Raw genomic sequence first — 17,168 nt, 5'->3', positions numbered from 1 at the left:
AATCCTTCCTGGGGGATTGTGAGGAGGGCAACAGGTCACTCATGGTTCCTGATCAGTGAACACCAGATGATCAAAGCCTGACACCAGCCCTCACTGAGAGGCTGCTGTCTGAAGCACTTGGAGTTACACTGTGGTGAGGCTTCAAAAACACCGCCCCGAGTTCTCTGTGGCAACCAGTGACAGGACCCTTGGTAATGGCCTGAAGCTGTGTCAGAGGAGGTTTAGGCTGGATATCAGGAAAAGGTTCTTCACCCAGAGGGTGGATGAGCACTGGAATATGCTCTGCAGAGAAGTGGTCACAGCACCAAGCCTGAGTTCAAGAAGCGTTTGGACAATGCTCTCAGGCACATGGTGTGATTCTTGGGGATGTCCTGTGCTGGACTAAGAGTTGGACTCGATGATCCTTGTGGGCAGAATATTCTGTGATTCTGTGATTCTTCTAGCGTGCCTGGGGAGGAGCCTGGGCGCCAGGAAAACGCGAGCCTTCGCTTCCAGCGGGCCACCTGCAGGCCGGGTACCCTCCGCGGAGCGCTGTCCGGCCGCTCCCGGCCTCGGTAGGAAGCGGAAGGGCCGGCGGGGCCGGGAGCGGGCCGGGACCCGCCGGAACCGCCGCCGGGAACCCCCGGAACACCCAATGGGCGCGGAGCCCCCCCCGCGGGGCGGGCTGAGGCGGCGGGGCCGGAGCGGGGCCGGAGCGGGGCCGGGCCGGGGCGATGCTGCTGCGCCTGGTGCCCGAGTTCGAGCTGCGGAGGGACGTGGTGCCCTGGCTGGCGGCGCAGGGCTGGGCCGCGGCTCTAGGTAACGCTCCCGGGAGGCCAGGAGAGCCCCATCCCTCCCTCCCTCCCTCCCTGGGCGCTCCCAGCCGCCTCCGTGCGGGAGGAGCCGGGCTGCGGCGGGGCTCTAGGTAACGCTCCCGGGAGGCCAGGAGAGCCCCATCCCTCCCTCCTTCCCTCCCTCCCTCCCTCCCTGGGCGCTCCCAGCCGCCTCCGTGCGGGAGGAGCCGGGCTGCGGCGGGACCCCCGTCCGGGAGCGACCCCTGGGTGCCGGGGGACTCGAGGTGGGCGAGTTTGGTGTCCTCCGGGAATTTCTCACATGCTGAAAACACTTCTAACACGCCTGCTGCTCTCCACAGCTTGTTTCTTTCTCCTGCTTCTTCACACGTTTGGGACTTTTTTTCCCCCTCCCCTTCCAAAGCAAACAAACAAAAGTTTTAGCATGGTTCCTTCTCCCACGCTACTCCCCTTTCTGGGAGGAAAAAAACCCCATACCCTGAACACTTTGGTCTGTCTGGTAAAAGAGCGCGAGTTAAAATTAGAGGCAGCGGCAGCTGTCGCAGCACTGTGAGATATCCAGCCTGGCGAGTGCTCTGGGTAGTGGTTGGAAAAAAGAGTGAACCCCCTGTATTCTTGGCCCTGTGGCTTTTTGCTTTTGTTTGTTCTTATTCGTCTACAGAGCAGCTGGCCCAGTTCTGCTTTTCAGAAACTGATGGAAACCTTATTCTAATACAATAATACTGCTGTAATAATTATTGCTTCAGTAGAAATATCATTGGGGGCACTGTGGGATGAACTTGAAACCAGCTCCTTCGGTGGCTTTTAATTTGCTCAAAATATTCAACTTGCTTACCACATTGAAGGGGTGTTATCAAATAGGTTCATAAGATCTTGTTTGGCTGCAAACCAAGAAGTATCAGCTTGGTAAATAAGGAAATTATTTACTAAGCCATGACTTACGAAGTCAGTTAAAAAGTATTATATATTTTCTACACAGTTTACTGAAAAACTGTTGAATGGTGTACTGAAGAGATTTGAGGTAAAATTCTGAAAGTCTCCACACATAATCGATTCATCTATGAATTTATCAGTTGGTCTGTGATGAATTCAAAGAAAAATCTACCTATTTATTGCATAAGGATTTCAAAATGGTGCTGACTTGTGTTTGGGAAAGGGACAATCATATTCAGCTTTTTAAAATGCAATACAGAGTCTTCATTCAGGACATGCCCCTGGTAATACAGAATCAGAATAATCTAGTTTGGAAGGTGCATCTGATTCAACACCAACTTTACTGTATTGCATTTTCCTTTTTATCTGTCTATACTGACTTCTTCCCATCATGCAGTGCTGTTGTATTGGGAATGTGAAGATGGGAGGTAGGAATGAAAAGATTCATTTAAACATCAAAGAAATATCTAATCACAGAAAGCAAATAATCTGTAGGAGTCATGGTACTTCTCTGTCAGTGATTTCAGATGTTATATTTATTACTTTTTTTCTGAGGTCTTGAAAGCCCTCGATAGCATGTGAGAATTGATAACTGTGTGAGAGCTGGGAGTAGCTATGATGATAGGAAGGGAGTGGCAAGTGAAGCGAACCAGCCTTGTTCTCTTTATTCCACTAAGCTTTGTATGAGGTTCATATAATGGCCTTCAGGAAATCAAACTCTGCATTCTCCTGATTGTGTCAATAAGAGCCATTTGCTGGGCAGGCAGGTTGGGTTGGTCCTTTTGCAGCCCTTCATCTGCTGGTCTCAGCTGTGGGCGGGAGGGAGAAGTTGTAGTTCTACATTGCAGGACTTTCCAAGGGTGGAGACCATTGCCACTTCTTCTTTGGCTCCATATTCCCACTGACTGTTCAGTGACGTGAAATTCTCTTCTGACACAGAACTTTTTCAACATCTTTAAGAAATCTGTGTCAGGTGATAAGGAAATTCACTGACATGGAGATTTCTCATGGACTTTCTCTACCTAAATTCTATTCTGAGGGAGTATTGTATGAGGCAGAGATGTGTAGACCATAGTGCTCATCTTGAACGTTTGAGGTGTGGTTAAGTCCCAGGAAGTTTCCACTCAAAAAAGAGCAGGTTGTATGGTTATCTGAGACTGACTCAGTTGTCACCAGCTAGCCCTGATGTAGTGGTATTGTAGTGTACTTTGAGTGATGTGAGACAAATAGGAAGTGATGCATTTTTAAATGTACATGAAGGATTTTCATTGTCCTCCCATGACAAAACAGAGAATTTACTTCCTTCTGATAATACTTGTAAACAGGTTTTTTTCCCTTATCACTGAAAGCTGTACAAGCCAGTTTATAGTATCAGGCTTGTTAAACTAAGTTTTACTAAGTGTCTTCCTTCTATCAAGGCTTTGTGATAACTTCCAAGTAAATAGTGTCAAACTTGACTACGTGCTTGCCAAGAGTTGTGGACAATTCTTTTTGTTGATGCTTGTTGAACTACAGGCTACCTTTATGATAAAACTACAGCCAATCATGCAGCTTCAACCTTATTAAGGGCAAAATTTAAAATTTTAATAAAAAATTCATCTGAGATAAACACATTTTTCATGGTTGCAGTGATCAGAAAACATAAAAGCAGCATGAGGAAAGTACACAGAATTAATCTCTGAAGATATAGTTTATTTCCAGGCTTTCCTTTGAGATGCTGAAGGGGCAGACAGGAGCAAATGACACTTTCTTTAGGCTAGTGTTGGAGTGCAACTTAATTGTTTGAACCCCATATGTATAGTGAATAAATGCAAGGTTTTTGGATTTTTTTTGTTTTGCTTGATTTTCTGTGAAAAAGTACATTCCATTTTCATAACAAAAGGTAGTGGCCATTAGAATCACAATTATTATGAGGAATTAGGGGTTTAGATAAATAATTAATTCCTGTTTGTTTTGAAATCTCTTAACTTTTTGTGTTGAAGTTTATCAGATTTAAATCATGGTGTAAAAGATACTCTGTTTCCAGGAGGGAAATATAAGTAAGTATTTACATGTAAAAAATCATTACATGTATTTAGCATCTTTTCTTGAAGTGTGTATGTATTGTACAATGAACCAGCTCAAATGAAAATCCGGTGCCTTTTGATACTTCTTATTTCAGATACTTCTGAGAATTCATCAGCACTATATATTGTAAATGTTGAAAGAAATGGAAAAATTATTTATACCTGGAAGGTAAGTCTCTCTTGAAAATATAGTTGAGAATAACACTATGTGTGAATCTAATTAAGTTCTCGTAGGTTAATTTTTTTTTTTGCATTGAGGTTTAGAAAACGAAAACTCGACTGATTACAACTTGGGGGGTTGGGCAGTAGGAAAGTGTCTGTCTCCACTTCAGACAAAGGTTAAGAATGATGAAATGGAGAGTAAAGTACTGACTTGATTAAGTCCGTAGAGTTTTTACCCTTGAGTTTTTGGTGGGCCAGAATCTCATGCTGAATAAAAGGCAATTTCTTTAACAGCTAACTCTTCGTAAATGGCACATTTTTTCACCCTCAGAATTTCTTAGGGAAGTCTAAACTACTAAATTCATGGCACTGCTTTGCTTAAGTGTTTTCTCCTACCAATATATATGTGTTAAGATGCCATTTATCTAACACTATTTCTGCATGTACCTTTCTTCTCTGTGACTTCAAGATTCATCTGTAGCACTTTATTGCAAGTAAAGTAACCATTATTTATTTGATATCTCGAAGTATCTAGAGTTAGCCTTAACATAGGATTCTGCTCTCCATGGCATATGTTTAGCTTTCAGTTCGAAGAGATTTTTGAAATAGTTTCAGAAGGTGACACCTTGTCTTGTTCCCTTGATGAGAGAAGCTGTGCTTCTTGACTGTGCAGCTCAGAGGTATCTGTAGACCCAGCTGGATCCTGGAGGATCTTGGCTCTTTAAGAGTGCAGATCTGAGATGAACTCCAATAGAGTTGGGCTGCCTTTCATTCCCCTCTGGCACAGCAATGCTAAAACTCTGCAGCTTGCCTAGGGTTAAGGGAAGAGGTGAGGTCTTCATCAAGGTGTAATACTGTGGGTGGATGTTTCCTTTAGTACAAGCATAGGGAGGGGAGTCTCTACAAGACAACAGTAACCATAAAAACAATACTAAAAAATGTATCAAATTGTTGTTTCTTTTTCATTGCTCAAAACTCTGGAAGACTTAGTTCAAGTAACTAGCTCAGCAGGAGACCTGGTGCTGTGTGTATGTGATGTTGCTGCTTTGTAGCATCTGTGGAATCTCACACAAAGCTTTTTTGGGCCTCTGACAGTCTAACTGCCTTGTACGCTCTTCAGGCTCTTGCAACTGGCACAAGGGATGAGTTGTAGCTCAGGGTTCACACATCCAAACACAGGTGGCTACCTGCATGCTGGCTGTCTGAGCTCCCATTGTAGTTCATAGGGGTCTGGTCAAAACAGGGGATGGAGTTCACGGAACTGGGCACTTGTAGCTTGTTTTTTGAGAGCAGTTGTATGGGGTGGAGGATGTAAACTAAACTGAGCTGCCCTGGCTTGGTTCCTAACACATACAAATAGAAGGCAACCTTTGTTTTCTGCGTGAGAGAAAGTCAAGTGTGTTTTGTGTGAAACTAGGGGAAGGTGGGGAATGAGCTTTATTTTCAAGCTTATTTTAGAGTATTGCGTTGTACCGTGGTTTTGACAGTATCTGTCTTTTCTGACATTAATAGCTGGTGTCAAGGAAGATATTTTTAACAGAAGTGAATTCTATTTGCAGGGCAATGCAAGAATCTTTAGAGAGCACATGAAAACAAGTGTCTTAGCTTATGCATGGTTATGGGCATTGATGTACTTCTGTTACCAGTCTTGTGAAGTGTATTTTTCAGTGTCTAAGTACAGAGGGTGTTAACGTTTCAGACACACTTGGAAAGAATGGTTATTTGTGAAAGCACTTGCTTAATCTTAAATTAGGAGGCCTGGAGCCTGTGCCTTAATATAAAGACATTTTGTTTTCCTTGTTTAAATCAGAAGTCAAAGACTTTTGTCATTGCCACAACAATAATGAGACACTCAGAAATAGATCCCTTAGGAAGCGAATACTCAGGCTTTTGTTTTAACTTCACAAAGCAAGATGCCATAACTTTGTAAATAACCACAGATCTCTCCCCTCTTCCCCCAAGCTGTAGTTAAAAACAATGATGCTCACTGTTTGAGTACAAGCCTTTGTGGCTGGATTTAATTTCAACAGTTTAGTGATTTAGTGCCTATACCTAGAGTACATTAATAGACATCAGTTTGATTTGATATACAGTATATGCTGCTAGCAGAATTTTCTTTTTCAATATATTTGGAAAATTTAAGGCATGGTAAAAGTTAACAAGAAGAAAATTTGATCTGTGTAGTCTCAAACATTTCTAAGTGCCCCAAACAAAATTATTGTATGTTATTATCAATAAGCTAGAAAGGATGTGTATTATGTTTCTCTTCAAAGGCAGAAGGCTTATGGTAAGCTTGTGAAATGTGTTTAGCCTTCAAACAATCACTTCTTAAGGCAGAGAGAAATCCTCTTTCCAGGCTGCAACTAGATCACTGGGAGCTGGGTTTTTTTTGGATGTTTGATGTTTCTGTGCTCCCTTTTGGAGCAATAACCCACCAAGTTGGTGAGGTTTGGAATACTAGCCTTAAATCTCCAGGGGCCATAGCATCCGTTTTGATTCTTGTACAGACATCTCTCTTCCTGACCCTGCTGCCTTTAGCTAAAACCCATTTAGAAGCAAAGTGAGAGAGAGGCACTTGGCTTATGCAATGGCTTGTGGGCTGTGGATTGGCCACATTTCAGCTTTATCCCATGTGTTAGTTCTAAAAGGAAAAAATAAATCTTTGTTCTCTTGGAATTAGAATTTGCTTTCTTGGAATTAGATAATTAACTGTCTGTTTATAGGACAGGGAAGTGTGCAAAGATGTGTGTCAAGGGGCAGGGAGAAGAGGGAGATACAAAAAAAATAAAAGCAATGTTTAACTTTGTATGTATTTATATTGTCAGTGCTAATTTGTTTCCATCCATAGGGAAGTCAGAGAAATACTCATATTGGATTGTACGATCTTCAAAGTAAACAAAATGAGGTGAGAGCAATACCAGTTTTCTCTCTGGTGAAGGCAGTGCTGTAGTGTTTCAGATTTTGGTGCCTTGCAACACAGTGTGTTATGTCCTTAAGAGGCATATCCTTGTTTGAAACAGAAGAGACTGGAGAAGGTATTCAAATGATTCTCAGTAGTATTAAAATGCAGAACATTATAGAATATCTGAAAGGCTTAGAGTAGTAAAGCATCACCTCTGAAATCTTTATTTCAAAACAACCAATTCAAGTCCTTTCCACTTCTCTTCGCACTGAACATGTGTGCTAAGAAGTAAATGTTTGCGGTTTTCTTTACGTGTGCATTCTCAGTCAGTTTGATGCTACCATTTATAAGGAATTATTTTATTCTAAAACTGAACATACTGCAATTCAGTAAGTAGATTCATGATAACAGGACTTTGCAGGTGTCCCCATAACAGTATGAAATGGGTGAAATTTTGTATTTACATAAAAGTCTGCTGCGCTGCTCAAGTGGCAACACAGAACTCACAAGAACCATAAGAAAAAAACAAATGAGAAAAAGGAGAACTGATACAGCTGAGGCTTGAAATATGGTTCTTCTGGCCATGAAAAGACTTGGTTTAAAGATAAAACCTGTGTACTGGACAGCAGTGTTTTCCTAAGGAGAAGTGATTAGTGATTAGAAGTGGTTTCCTTTATGTAGTTTAAGCAATTGCATTTATTAACACTACCATGTTTCTCTGTAGCACCTCTATACGTTTGAGAAGGATCTACACATAATCAGCTGTTCCGTCAATAATGAAAGGACATTATTGGGTAAATATGTGTTTTGTTTTTAAATTTTTTTGGTAAAGATTTAGTTTAGTAGGATCATACATTTGTGTGTAGAATTAGTTAAATCTATTTTGACCTATCTGTTGCCCACAGCACTTTATGCTCTTCAGTGGATCCATCACCAAATAATGTAGGTAACAATATAAAGACACAGCTGTAATGATATTGCTGTTTTATTAAAATGAAAGTCTAAGACACACTGACCCTTTGTTCACTTCCTCCTTCCTGCATTTGTGCCTGCCTCCTACTTCCAGCAGAACATCTGTTGTTCCTTTAGCATATATGTTTCTGGTAGAAAAATTGTGATGCTTGCTCTTCGTGAATGTTTAATAAGATTTATATCAAATATGTAAACTCCCTGTAATTGTGTTGGTGTTTTTCCCCCCCCTTAGCTGTCAGCTTCCGTCACTATACAGAGGACGAAACAGCAAGTCAGCTATTACAGTCAGGTACTGCAAGTGGGTTGTTTTAATACTGTTTGTAATATCATACCCTTTTGCTTGCTTTGCCACATAATTTCTGTTTAGAAAACAAAATTGTATACATAAAAAAGTGTTATCTAAAACATGTTCTTTTTTCAGTATCCAAGTATTTAACCCTGCTAATTGAAATTCATCCCATTAATAATGTGAGAGTCCTGAAGGCTGTGGATAGCTGTGTTCGAGTGCAGGTAAATTATTCAATAATCTAAAGATAAGCCTTTGTAATCCACTATACTAGGGGGAAAACATGGTTGAGTGCAGAAATATCTTGTGTTGTCTTGCAGCTGTTACAGAGATAGTGTCCCCGTGTTCCTTCATAGAATTAAAAAAATGAAACTTCATAAAATGTTTGATGCAGAATATTTCTCTGACATGAAGGCTGCTTTTTTATTTCTCTTTAATCCCCCAAAGCTTGCCATTATAGTGATTGGTGACTGTTGGTATGTAATAATACTTATTCTTATTAATTAAATATCATTATTTTATCTGACTGAATTTAAACATACGTAAATATCCAGCTAAAACCCACCCGTTTTAGATAAGTGTTCTAAACTACTTTGGTTATTTACTTAACTTTTGGGAAACTTTCTCTGTAGTTTCTTTATCCAGTTGAAGACAGAAATGCTTCTACAGAAAGTCGCCTCTTGCTAGTTTCAGAAGATAAATGTGAGTTAATATTTTCAAAGTAAATATTCATTCTTTTACTTCAAGGTGATCATTATAGATTATATTTTTGGAAGCCTTTTATTGGGAAAAAAACAGGAAAAAGAATGGTGCAAGCTATTCTAGGTATTCCAAAGGTCTTTCAAGAACTGTATCATTTACTGGAATTTTTTGTCATTTTTAACTGAATGGCCATCTTTGACTGCAATTACTTGTTTAGTTCATGCATTCACCAGTTATCTTTATTAAACAGCTAAAATAGTCATTTTATAGCTGCCTGTATAAATTCAGAGCAGATCAATTGACTGTGAAAGATGGACTGTGATTTAACATGTGACAAGTGGGATAAGAATAGCACAATAGTTCATTGGATTCAGCTAATATTGCATGTTGGCATGGAAGGGATAAAGGTGGACACTTGGAAAAGTTTGTTTATTGCTCTTGCCTTTCAGTCTTGTAGAGTGAGGTTGCTTTTACCACCTCTTTGGAGAGGCCCATCTTCTCTGAGCTAGACACCAGCCTTAAGTAGTTGGACTTAGGTGGGCAGAGTTCTTATAGTGTTCTTACAGAAGTCTAAGAGGTGAGATTGTTTAATAAGCTGCATAAAAGCATTTAAAAATGTATGTTTGTAATGATTTTTTTCCTATGTTTTAAAGATATTGAACAGTTTGACATTCGTGTTGTTGCAGAAGAAGAACACAAAGTGGTAAGACTTGAAAAATCTTGGGGTTTGAGTTTTTTTGCTTTAATTGAAAATGTAAAAATCTGTGATTTTAGCTAACAGTTTTTGAACAACACAAAGTTTATTAGAGAGAGTATTGATAATATGACAACTTATGCAGGTAACCATAAAGCTGATTGATAAACCTGTATACCCTGTAATCTCTGAGGAAAATTACTTATTTTATTGGATTTTATTTGTTGCTGAATGCTTTTGTGTGTTAGAAGTTGGGAGTAAACATGATGTGTATTCATTTTTAAACCATTTTAAGTATTTGCAGTGTCACCCTCCTAATTTGTCTTTTGTGAGTCTGTGTGATCCCAGTAAAGGATTTGCTTAAAAAGTAAGCAAACAAAAGATGTGAAACTTAGATATAGTCCAAGTACAGTGAATGTTCCAATCTCTTTTTCCCCTCATTTCTTTGTCCTGTTTTTAACATAAATTTGTCTTCAACAAATTGTGGGTGTTTTGCTTAAAAGACTTATTATTAATAAACATACATCTAATATAGTAAAGAATTGTGCCATGAAAACCAACGTTTTGCTTCATGGAGACAAATGTAGGCTTGGAAGGAAAAGTTAAGGACCTGATTTCAGTCACTTTGTTTTTCATGGTTTTCTCCGAATTTATCATCATAACCCATAAAGCAGATGGATTTTATATGCTAGACCACAGTAGTGGAGTAAATACTAAGTGTAATCAGGAAACAGATTGGTCTGATGTCCTTCTAACAAACAGATTTCTTTTGGTTGGCATGAAATCTCCATACATCTTTCAAGTGCATTTATACAATCCTAACAGTTTTCCACGATTTAGTCCTTTTCCTGTCTCCAGTGCTCTCTGTCATGTGGTTGAGACTTTGGACAGAAATCTCTTTTGGAGCTGACACATCTTCTTTCAGTAGTTAATGCAGCTGATTCTGAACTGACTGTGGTATTTCCCTCCTCTGTGTTGAAGAGTGCTGTTTGTTTTATTTTGTTCACTTTGAGCAGCTTAAGTGGTGAATTTCTTGCAAGCAAGGAAGTCTGAAAGAAAAGATTTGTTAGTAGGTGTACCTTGACAACTGTGCTTCCGATCTCTTTAAGTTGAGCACCCTGCACACTACAAAGGTGGACTTTGTGCCACTAACAAGCACCTTAGTGTTTGTGCCATTACTGTCATTGCTTTTTTTCTTTAAAGCACAGGCTGTGCATAATTGTTATGGAACCTTATTTGACAACTTCTAATGCTCTTTTTTTCCCTTTAGGTGATTCAAAAGCCAGGTCAGCTTCCAAGAGCCAAAGTTGCAGATGATCTCGTTTGGGCACAGTGGGATATGATGGAACAGAGGCTCTTCTACATTGTTCCAAAGGTGAGAATGAAAGTCATTCTTGGAGATTTTTTTCCTGCCTCTCTAGAGACTGCAAAGTTTTGAGTGTGTGGGATGACAAGTGGGAGTTTGTTTTCATGAGGGTAATCTGTCCTGTTCCCTTTAAAAAACAAAAGTCAGACTGGCCTTAGCTGCTGCTGTGCTTAGTAAATTCCAAGAAGATTGGTGGTCTTAGCGCTTTCTATAAAAAAAGGTGGGTTTGTTAGGTTTTTGGCTTTAGAAAGATCTTTTATTCAGAAGTATCTAAATCTACCCAAAACTGTTGTGAATATAACGTTTCTGTTCTAGAGAATTCACATATAGAAAGTATTTTGTATGCAGACATTGAGTTACCAAGTGAGGACAGGTTCTTGGCTAGAAACTTTAAAACTCTTTGGGTTTGGGTTTTTTGTTTTGTCTGAAGGACTATTTGGAGTTGATGTATTCTGTGTAAATGAAAACTGATTTTTCTAAACTCTTCTTAGCCACAAAAGGAGTGAGTGTTAGGAAGTAACAGGAAGTGAACTGTGGTGGAGAAATGTATTCCTGTTTTTGTTTCTGAGATACCCTTTTTGAACTGACCCAACCAAGATACAGTTCTTTTTGCCATATAAGTAACTATGGAAAACATTTTTTTTTAACTTTCTAGAATGTGTGAGACATGTATTGCTGTTCTTCAAGTGAGAACCCACGCAATTATAGATGATTGGCAGATAATGATCTGGGGCAGGAAGGAAGCATGTTGTAGTGCTATTGTGAGGGGTTATATGTGGTTTTTAAATTCAGCTTTTGTCCCCTAACTTCTGCATATCTGTTAGCAGAGCAAGTTGAGTGTGGAGAACAATGTGGAGTATCCAATCGCTTTTCGGTCTATATAATATGCTTCCTTAGTCACAAAACATATCCTTTTTAATTCCAGGAATCAAAGAGTACTTTAAGGTGTGTCCAGTTTTATCCTGATGAAAATTTTAACTCAATAGTAAGTTATGAGTATTTTATTATATAATGGCTTTTAGTGGGATGTAATTATGTGTTTCAGGCACGAGTGCAGAGATCTGTTTCAGTATCTTTTTGTTGAAGTGTTTTCATAAGAAAACCAGGGTTTGGTTTTCCATTTGTTTTTTGGGGGTTTTTACATTATTTCATTGTCAATAACATATTCACTCAGAGCCAGATTGTGCCACAGTAAGGTAACTTTAGTGGAATTACTGTTATTAACCTAGAAGAAAGTAAGGGACCTTCATGACACTATACTGATCTTATATTCAATTATTGAAAAAGCAGGCTTGTCAAATGCACTAGACAAAGAAACCACGTGTTAATTTTGTGTCAGTTTTAAGTGAAACAGGAACATTCATTGCAGCCAAAATACAGAGAACAGAACATAAAACTTACGATGTATAATTGTTACTAGACCTTTGTCCCAGTGGCTGAAATTTGCTCTAATGCAGGAGGTTAAATATCTCTCAATTTATTTTCTCTTTTTCAAAAGGAATCTATTGTATAGGTGTTTTTGGAGTGACTGTAAGGATTGGAGGAGGATAAATAAACTTTGTTAAAATGTTGAATCTGGTGAAATGTGAATGTGACACATTTTACTGGTCTGAAATACTAATCATAATACACTGACCTCACTAGGTAACAGGTTTGTTTTCTTTTTTGGTTAACAGCTGGAATCACACCTGGATATTTCCGTAAATGACACACAATTGAAGTAAGTTGTTTGTATTTTTAATGTTTTGTTTTGCTTTCCTTTTAATATACATGGTAATGTTTTACAAACCTAAGAGAAATTTGTGCAAACCACGGTATCTTTGTTTCCAGTTGCCTACATGGTACTGTAATGTAAGAATAACATGAACATTGTGTCCAAACCTCTAGTTCTTACTTTTATCAGGGTCAACTGTAAAAAGTAATTTAATCCTTGACTGCTTCTTAGTACCATTTTTAAAAGTTATTTGTCTGAAGAGCTAGCTATAGGTTAAACCTTTGAGTAGGCTGTACCTGCTTAAGTTAATTTAGTTTAATCTTGGGCTTGTTGTAGTGGTGATGCCAAAATTTCTGCCAAGGGAAGCTCTCCGTTTCTAATTGCTGTTGCAAGTTTTATTGGGCAGTTAACCAGACCAGTAGCTCCTTTTTATAGCCTGAGACACTGCCTATACTCTGTTCTCCTCCAGCATGCTTTTTCCAGGCAGCTTGCACTTTGAAAGATGAAGATTTGTCTGATTCTGTCTGTGTCTGTCATGCACATGATTGCATCTGAGCTCGTCTCCTTAAGGCTCCCTTTTAACTGAGGAAAAACCTAGTCTGCCTGAAGTTGGCAGATGTGATCAAAATTGTTGGGTAACTGTGCAGTCTTGGAGTCTTCATTTCTAACAGCATTGAGCAGACTAGTTAAAGCCTAATTTACCTTGCATTAGAGAACATTTGATTATAATTTAATTAGTATGTTTTCATTACATAGTGACTGTTCTTGTGATCTTTTTGTTGTGACAAATCTCTGTGGATTAAATGATTTATTTAGTGATCTTTATTTGCTCATAGACTTGTGAATTTTGGATATGATTACTGTCAAGACCAAGATGTTGCATCTAAATCTTTGAACCTTCAGGTTTTTACAAGTAAAGCAGGTAATGAATAAATACAAGTATAGTCAAAGTTACCTCTACTAGTGATTATTATGCAGTATAATCATAATTGATTACTAAATTTCTTCATCAGACACTAAAAAACACACAAAATGCAAATACATTTAATATGAGTGTGAGATTTGTATTCCATTAGAATATACTTGACAGGTAACAGTGAGGAGAGGCAGAAGGCAACCGTGGTTTGTCTTAGTAACTTTTTTTACCCTCTGAAAGCTGCATTGAAGTTGAGCTGAAGTATCCAGGTTTTTATATATTAACAACAAAACAGTCACGCAGAAATTTTCTGGTAACCCAACTTCAAAGAACTGGTATCATGCTCTCATTTAGTGAAATATCTCAGTCTAAGCACACTGTAGCTAGCATTTTCCTGCTAGTTTCAGAACACAGGTGTATCAAAGTGTGCTTGTGTATTACATTAAAGCAATTTAATGTTAAAGCTGACAAAAAGTGTGTTAGAAAGTAAATTTAAGGAAGGCTTTGGCTAGGTCTGTTGTCTGGGTTTCTGATATTGTGTTACAGGGTGGACATAGGTACTCAGAGTTTGTGCACTACAGACTCTGAAAGCTTAATATTGCTGTTAGTATGTGGTGCTTGGAAGGTCCAAGTATATGATACTAAACTTGGTATGTGCTACTCAAGAGTTTAGTGTATATATGATTCCTTAAACCTGAAATGCTTCTTAAACTTTTAGGACTTAGGAGTCTCTCTGCATTCTTGGGCATGCCATGAACTATTTTTTGACTGAAAACTGGTCTCAAGAGGTATCTGTTCAGAGGTATCACAACTGTTTTCAACTTCTAAATTAGACAAGACCATACAGACAAGCAGAGATGGTATCTGTTTAACCTTTATATCATCTGCAGAGTTGTACAGGGAAGTGTTGCAGAAGTGACTTTACATCTCGCTCCCCAAGGCCTGCTGTGTTCTGTGCACACCAGCCAATTACTGAGCTGTTTGCCAGTTGCACTTAAGTGACCATTAATGCAAATCAAGTGAAATACAGTTTCCTTACAAGGATTTTTCTCTTACCAAGGCAGACTGCATGCTTAGAAAGGTTAGAGGGAAGGAATTAGAAGTAAGAGGGCCAAGTTTCTATCTACCAAATGTAGATGAGGCTACTTTTTCTCTGTTAGCAAGAAAAATTCTTATACTAACAGCCTGTCCAGAAATGGAAAATAGTATTGATTTGTATATATGTTTCCTTTTAAACATATACTCCTCTGAAGTTTGTTCAGATTTAAGCACCTCCTTAGTTTAGGATGAAATTAAGTCATCCTCCAACAAGACTCATTTGGTTACCCGCAAGTAAAATGTTCTTTTCTATCTGACAGCACAGTATTTAGATTCTGTGGGGAACATTTCACAATTGCTTTTCATTGCACTTAATGTAAAGCACATAATTTGACAATTGTACTTATTAAATGAGATTACTTGTAATCACAACGTGTATGACTTTTCCTTGAATGTTGTTTGAAACTGAAGGTTACCTATCATGACCCATTTTGGGTAACTAACAGTTTGGAGCGAATTATTTTGGTGCTAAAACCATATCTAGTTGTTGAAGAGTACTGTGGGTAATCACACTAAAGTTCCCTTTTGTGCCTCTGTTTGTGGTGATTTGCAAAACTTCTTTGTGGCTCAGACTATGCCTTCTGTGGAACTGCCAGCATCTCTCAGATATTAAGGCCAGTATCCCTATTTGTACCATTTGGACATCTCTGGCAAAGAATAATTGGCATAACTTCAAACTGGAATATTCCATGCAATTTCCCATTTAATAAAACTGTTATTGGCTCCTGCCAGTCTGAACTCTGAATGAAATCACTCTTCCTTTCTTAGACTTCCGCAGCAGAAAAGTAGCTCTGTTCCTTACACTCGGCACAGACAAAATGTCTCCAGATAAAAATCCTGATGTACTTCTTGAGTAGCTGAGATCAAGCAGTTCTAGTCTCAGAATTAACTTTGTATGTCCAGGATTCAGTGATTGTTTAAAAAACACTGCACTGCTATGTTTTCTCGTAGTGCTTTAGAAATACTTTTCAATTAAATTTTGTCAGCATTAAAACAAAATGCAGGTGGTAAGAGGACATAAACAGTGGATTACCATCACCTATCTGCCTGAAAGTTAGGCATCTGGACTATGTTTCTAGAGAGAAATAGGCATCTCCAGAGGATGATTGTTTCAATCCATATTTCTTTATTTGCTGTACAGGAGTCTAAATGAGAGATGTTTGGATGGCTGAAGTGAGGCAAGTCACTCCTAAGCCAGTACAACTAGACAAAATGCCCTGATGCAATGTTGTATTTGAATTGTGGCACTTGGATGCCATGTTGAGATGTTGGAAAAACCTCACATCTTGAGCTTTTGCTTGAACAGAAATGAGCAATTTGAAGTTAAAGTTTCCTAGGTGACTCTTACAGTCTCAGTGGTATGATGTGTATTTTTCAAGTGACAGAGTTGTAATTGTTGTTTCACAGATAGGAGTAGAACTTAATTTTTAAATGCTTCCTTTTTTTTTTTATTTTGTGGTTGAGATATTTTTTTCCTTTTATTTATGGAAAGATAAGATTCCATCCAAGTATATCTTCATGTGAGTCTTCTCACCTTGAAGCATTCAGCTACAGCCTTTACTGTTTGCAAATGATTTTGAAATTGGTACTGTAGAAGACTTGGTTCTGCCTTTGCGTGAAACACCATACAGATGCAATAGGATAACAAGGTTTCCCTGCAGCAGCACAACCCAGCTCTAATTTGCAGAGGGCCCTGGTAAGGATAGGAAAGGAGTTTGTTGTATATTCTCAGTCTCTGGCTGCTCTAGTGGAATTGCTGGGACTGTATCAGGTGTAACACAGCTTGGATCCTTGCTGATGTGAGACTACCCTGTTTCTATCTGTATTAATGAAGCAGCATTCAGTTGTTTGGGGTTCAGTTTGCTGACATTTGGACCAGTATCCTTAAGGTGAAAGATGCACATGCTATTAATAGTCCCCCATAGCTGCTGTTTCTGTGACCATCTTGCATATATTACCCACTGACACTTCAGTCTGAACAGACTCACTGGCATGGTGTGCAGTTTACAGAACTGTGTACACAGTAGCCTCCAGCATACAAGAAAGAAATTTGCAGTGCTGGAAGGGAGCTGCTGATAATAAAACAGCACTGTGGGTTGCTGGAGCTTTTCCAGTCTTCCTCATGGGTCCTGATGCTGCTACTTTAAAAATTATGCGTGCTCTGGAAGAAGCCAAATGCTCTGGCAAAATGCCCTGTCTGTTGTCTGAATGACTCAAATATCCAAGCAAAACTGTATCAGACAATATTCAGTCAGCTAAGAATAAGCAGAAAGAAAAATTACATCTGAGGAAAGTATTTACCTTCCACAGAAGGCAGAAGTGTGAAGTGTCTCAGCCATATCTGTGTCATTGCTATGGTACGGCTTTGGGATGTGAAATATGAGGCATTAAATCAAATAAAATATCTTGGTAACTGGGCTTTTTTGTACTTGTGATTTTTCTGTACTGTGCCATTTTCTGTATACCTTGTATACATAGCCTTTTTTTTTTTTTGCAGAACAGTATCTGTATTAGTATTATTTTTTTCTTTAAGTCATAAGCCTTCAATAAAGGAAAAAGGTGAGTG

At 38.9% G+C, this 17,168-nt stretch overlaps 1 protein-coding gene across 5 annotated transcripts in view; it reads left to right on the top strand.

Annotated features, from left to right (window-relative positions):
• Window positions 1-707: 707 nt before the first annotated feature.
• GSAP (gamma-secretase activating protein) overlaps window positions 708-17,168 on the top strand; it is a 43,710-nt gene continuing 27,249 nt past the window's right edge. For all 5 annotated transcript variants that reach the window (XR_001874172.1, XM_017811443.1, XM_017811442.1 and 2 more), the window contains exons 1-12: window positions 708-798; window positions 3,886-3,959; window positions 6,801-6,857; window positions 7,579-7,648; window positions 8,059-8,115; window positions 8,248-8,336; window positions 8,745-8,814; window positions 9,468-9,517; window positions 10,779-10,883; window positions 11,800-11,859; window positions 12,551-12,594; window positions 13,425-13,510. Coding sequence is in view for 4 of the 5 variants with exons in the window: in XM_017811443.1 (XP_017666932.1) it covers window positions 714-798; window positions 3,886-3,959; window positions 6,801-6,857; window positions 7,579-7,648; window positions 8,059-8,115; window positions 8,248-8,336; window positions 8,745-8,814; window positions 9,468-9,517; window positions 10,779-10,883; window positions 11,800-11,859; window positions 12,551-12,594; window positions 13,425-13,510 (847 nt within the window). In the remaining variant the exon portion in view is untranslated. The remainder of the gene's footprint in view (window positions 799-3,885; window positions 3,960-6,800; window positions 6,858-7,578; window positions 7,649-8,058; window positions 8,116-8,247; window positions 8,337-8,744; window positions 8,815-9,467; window positions 9,518-10,778; window positions 10,884-11,799; window positions 11,860-12,550; window positions 12,595-13,424; window positions 13,511-17,168) is intronic.

This window comes from Lepidothrix coronata, unplaced genomic scaffold (assembly GCF_001604755.1).
Source record: "Lepidothrix coronata isolate B3197 unplaced genomic scaffold, Lepidothrix_coronata-1.0 Scaffold32, whole genome shotgun sequence".
Taxonomy (NCBI): Eukaryota; Metazoa; Chordata; class Aves; order Passeriformes; family Pipridae; genus Lepidothrix; species Lepidothrix coronata.
Note: the sequence above shows the minus strand (reverse complement) of the source record. Positions and strands in the feature narration are given on the sequence as shown.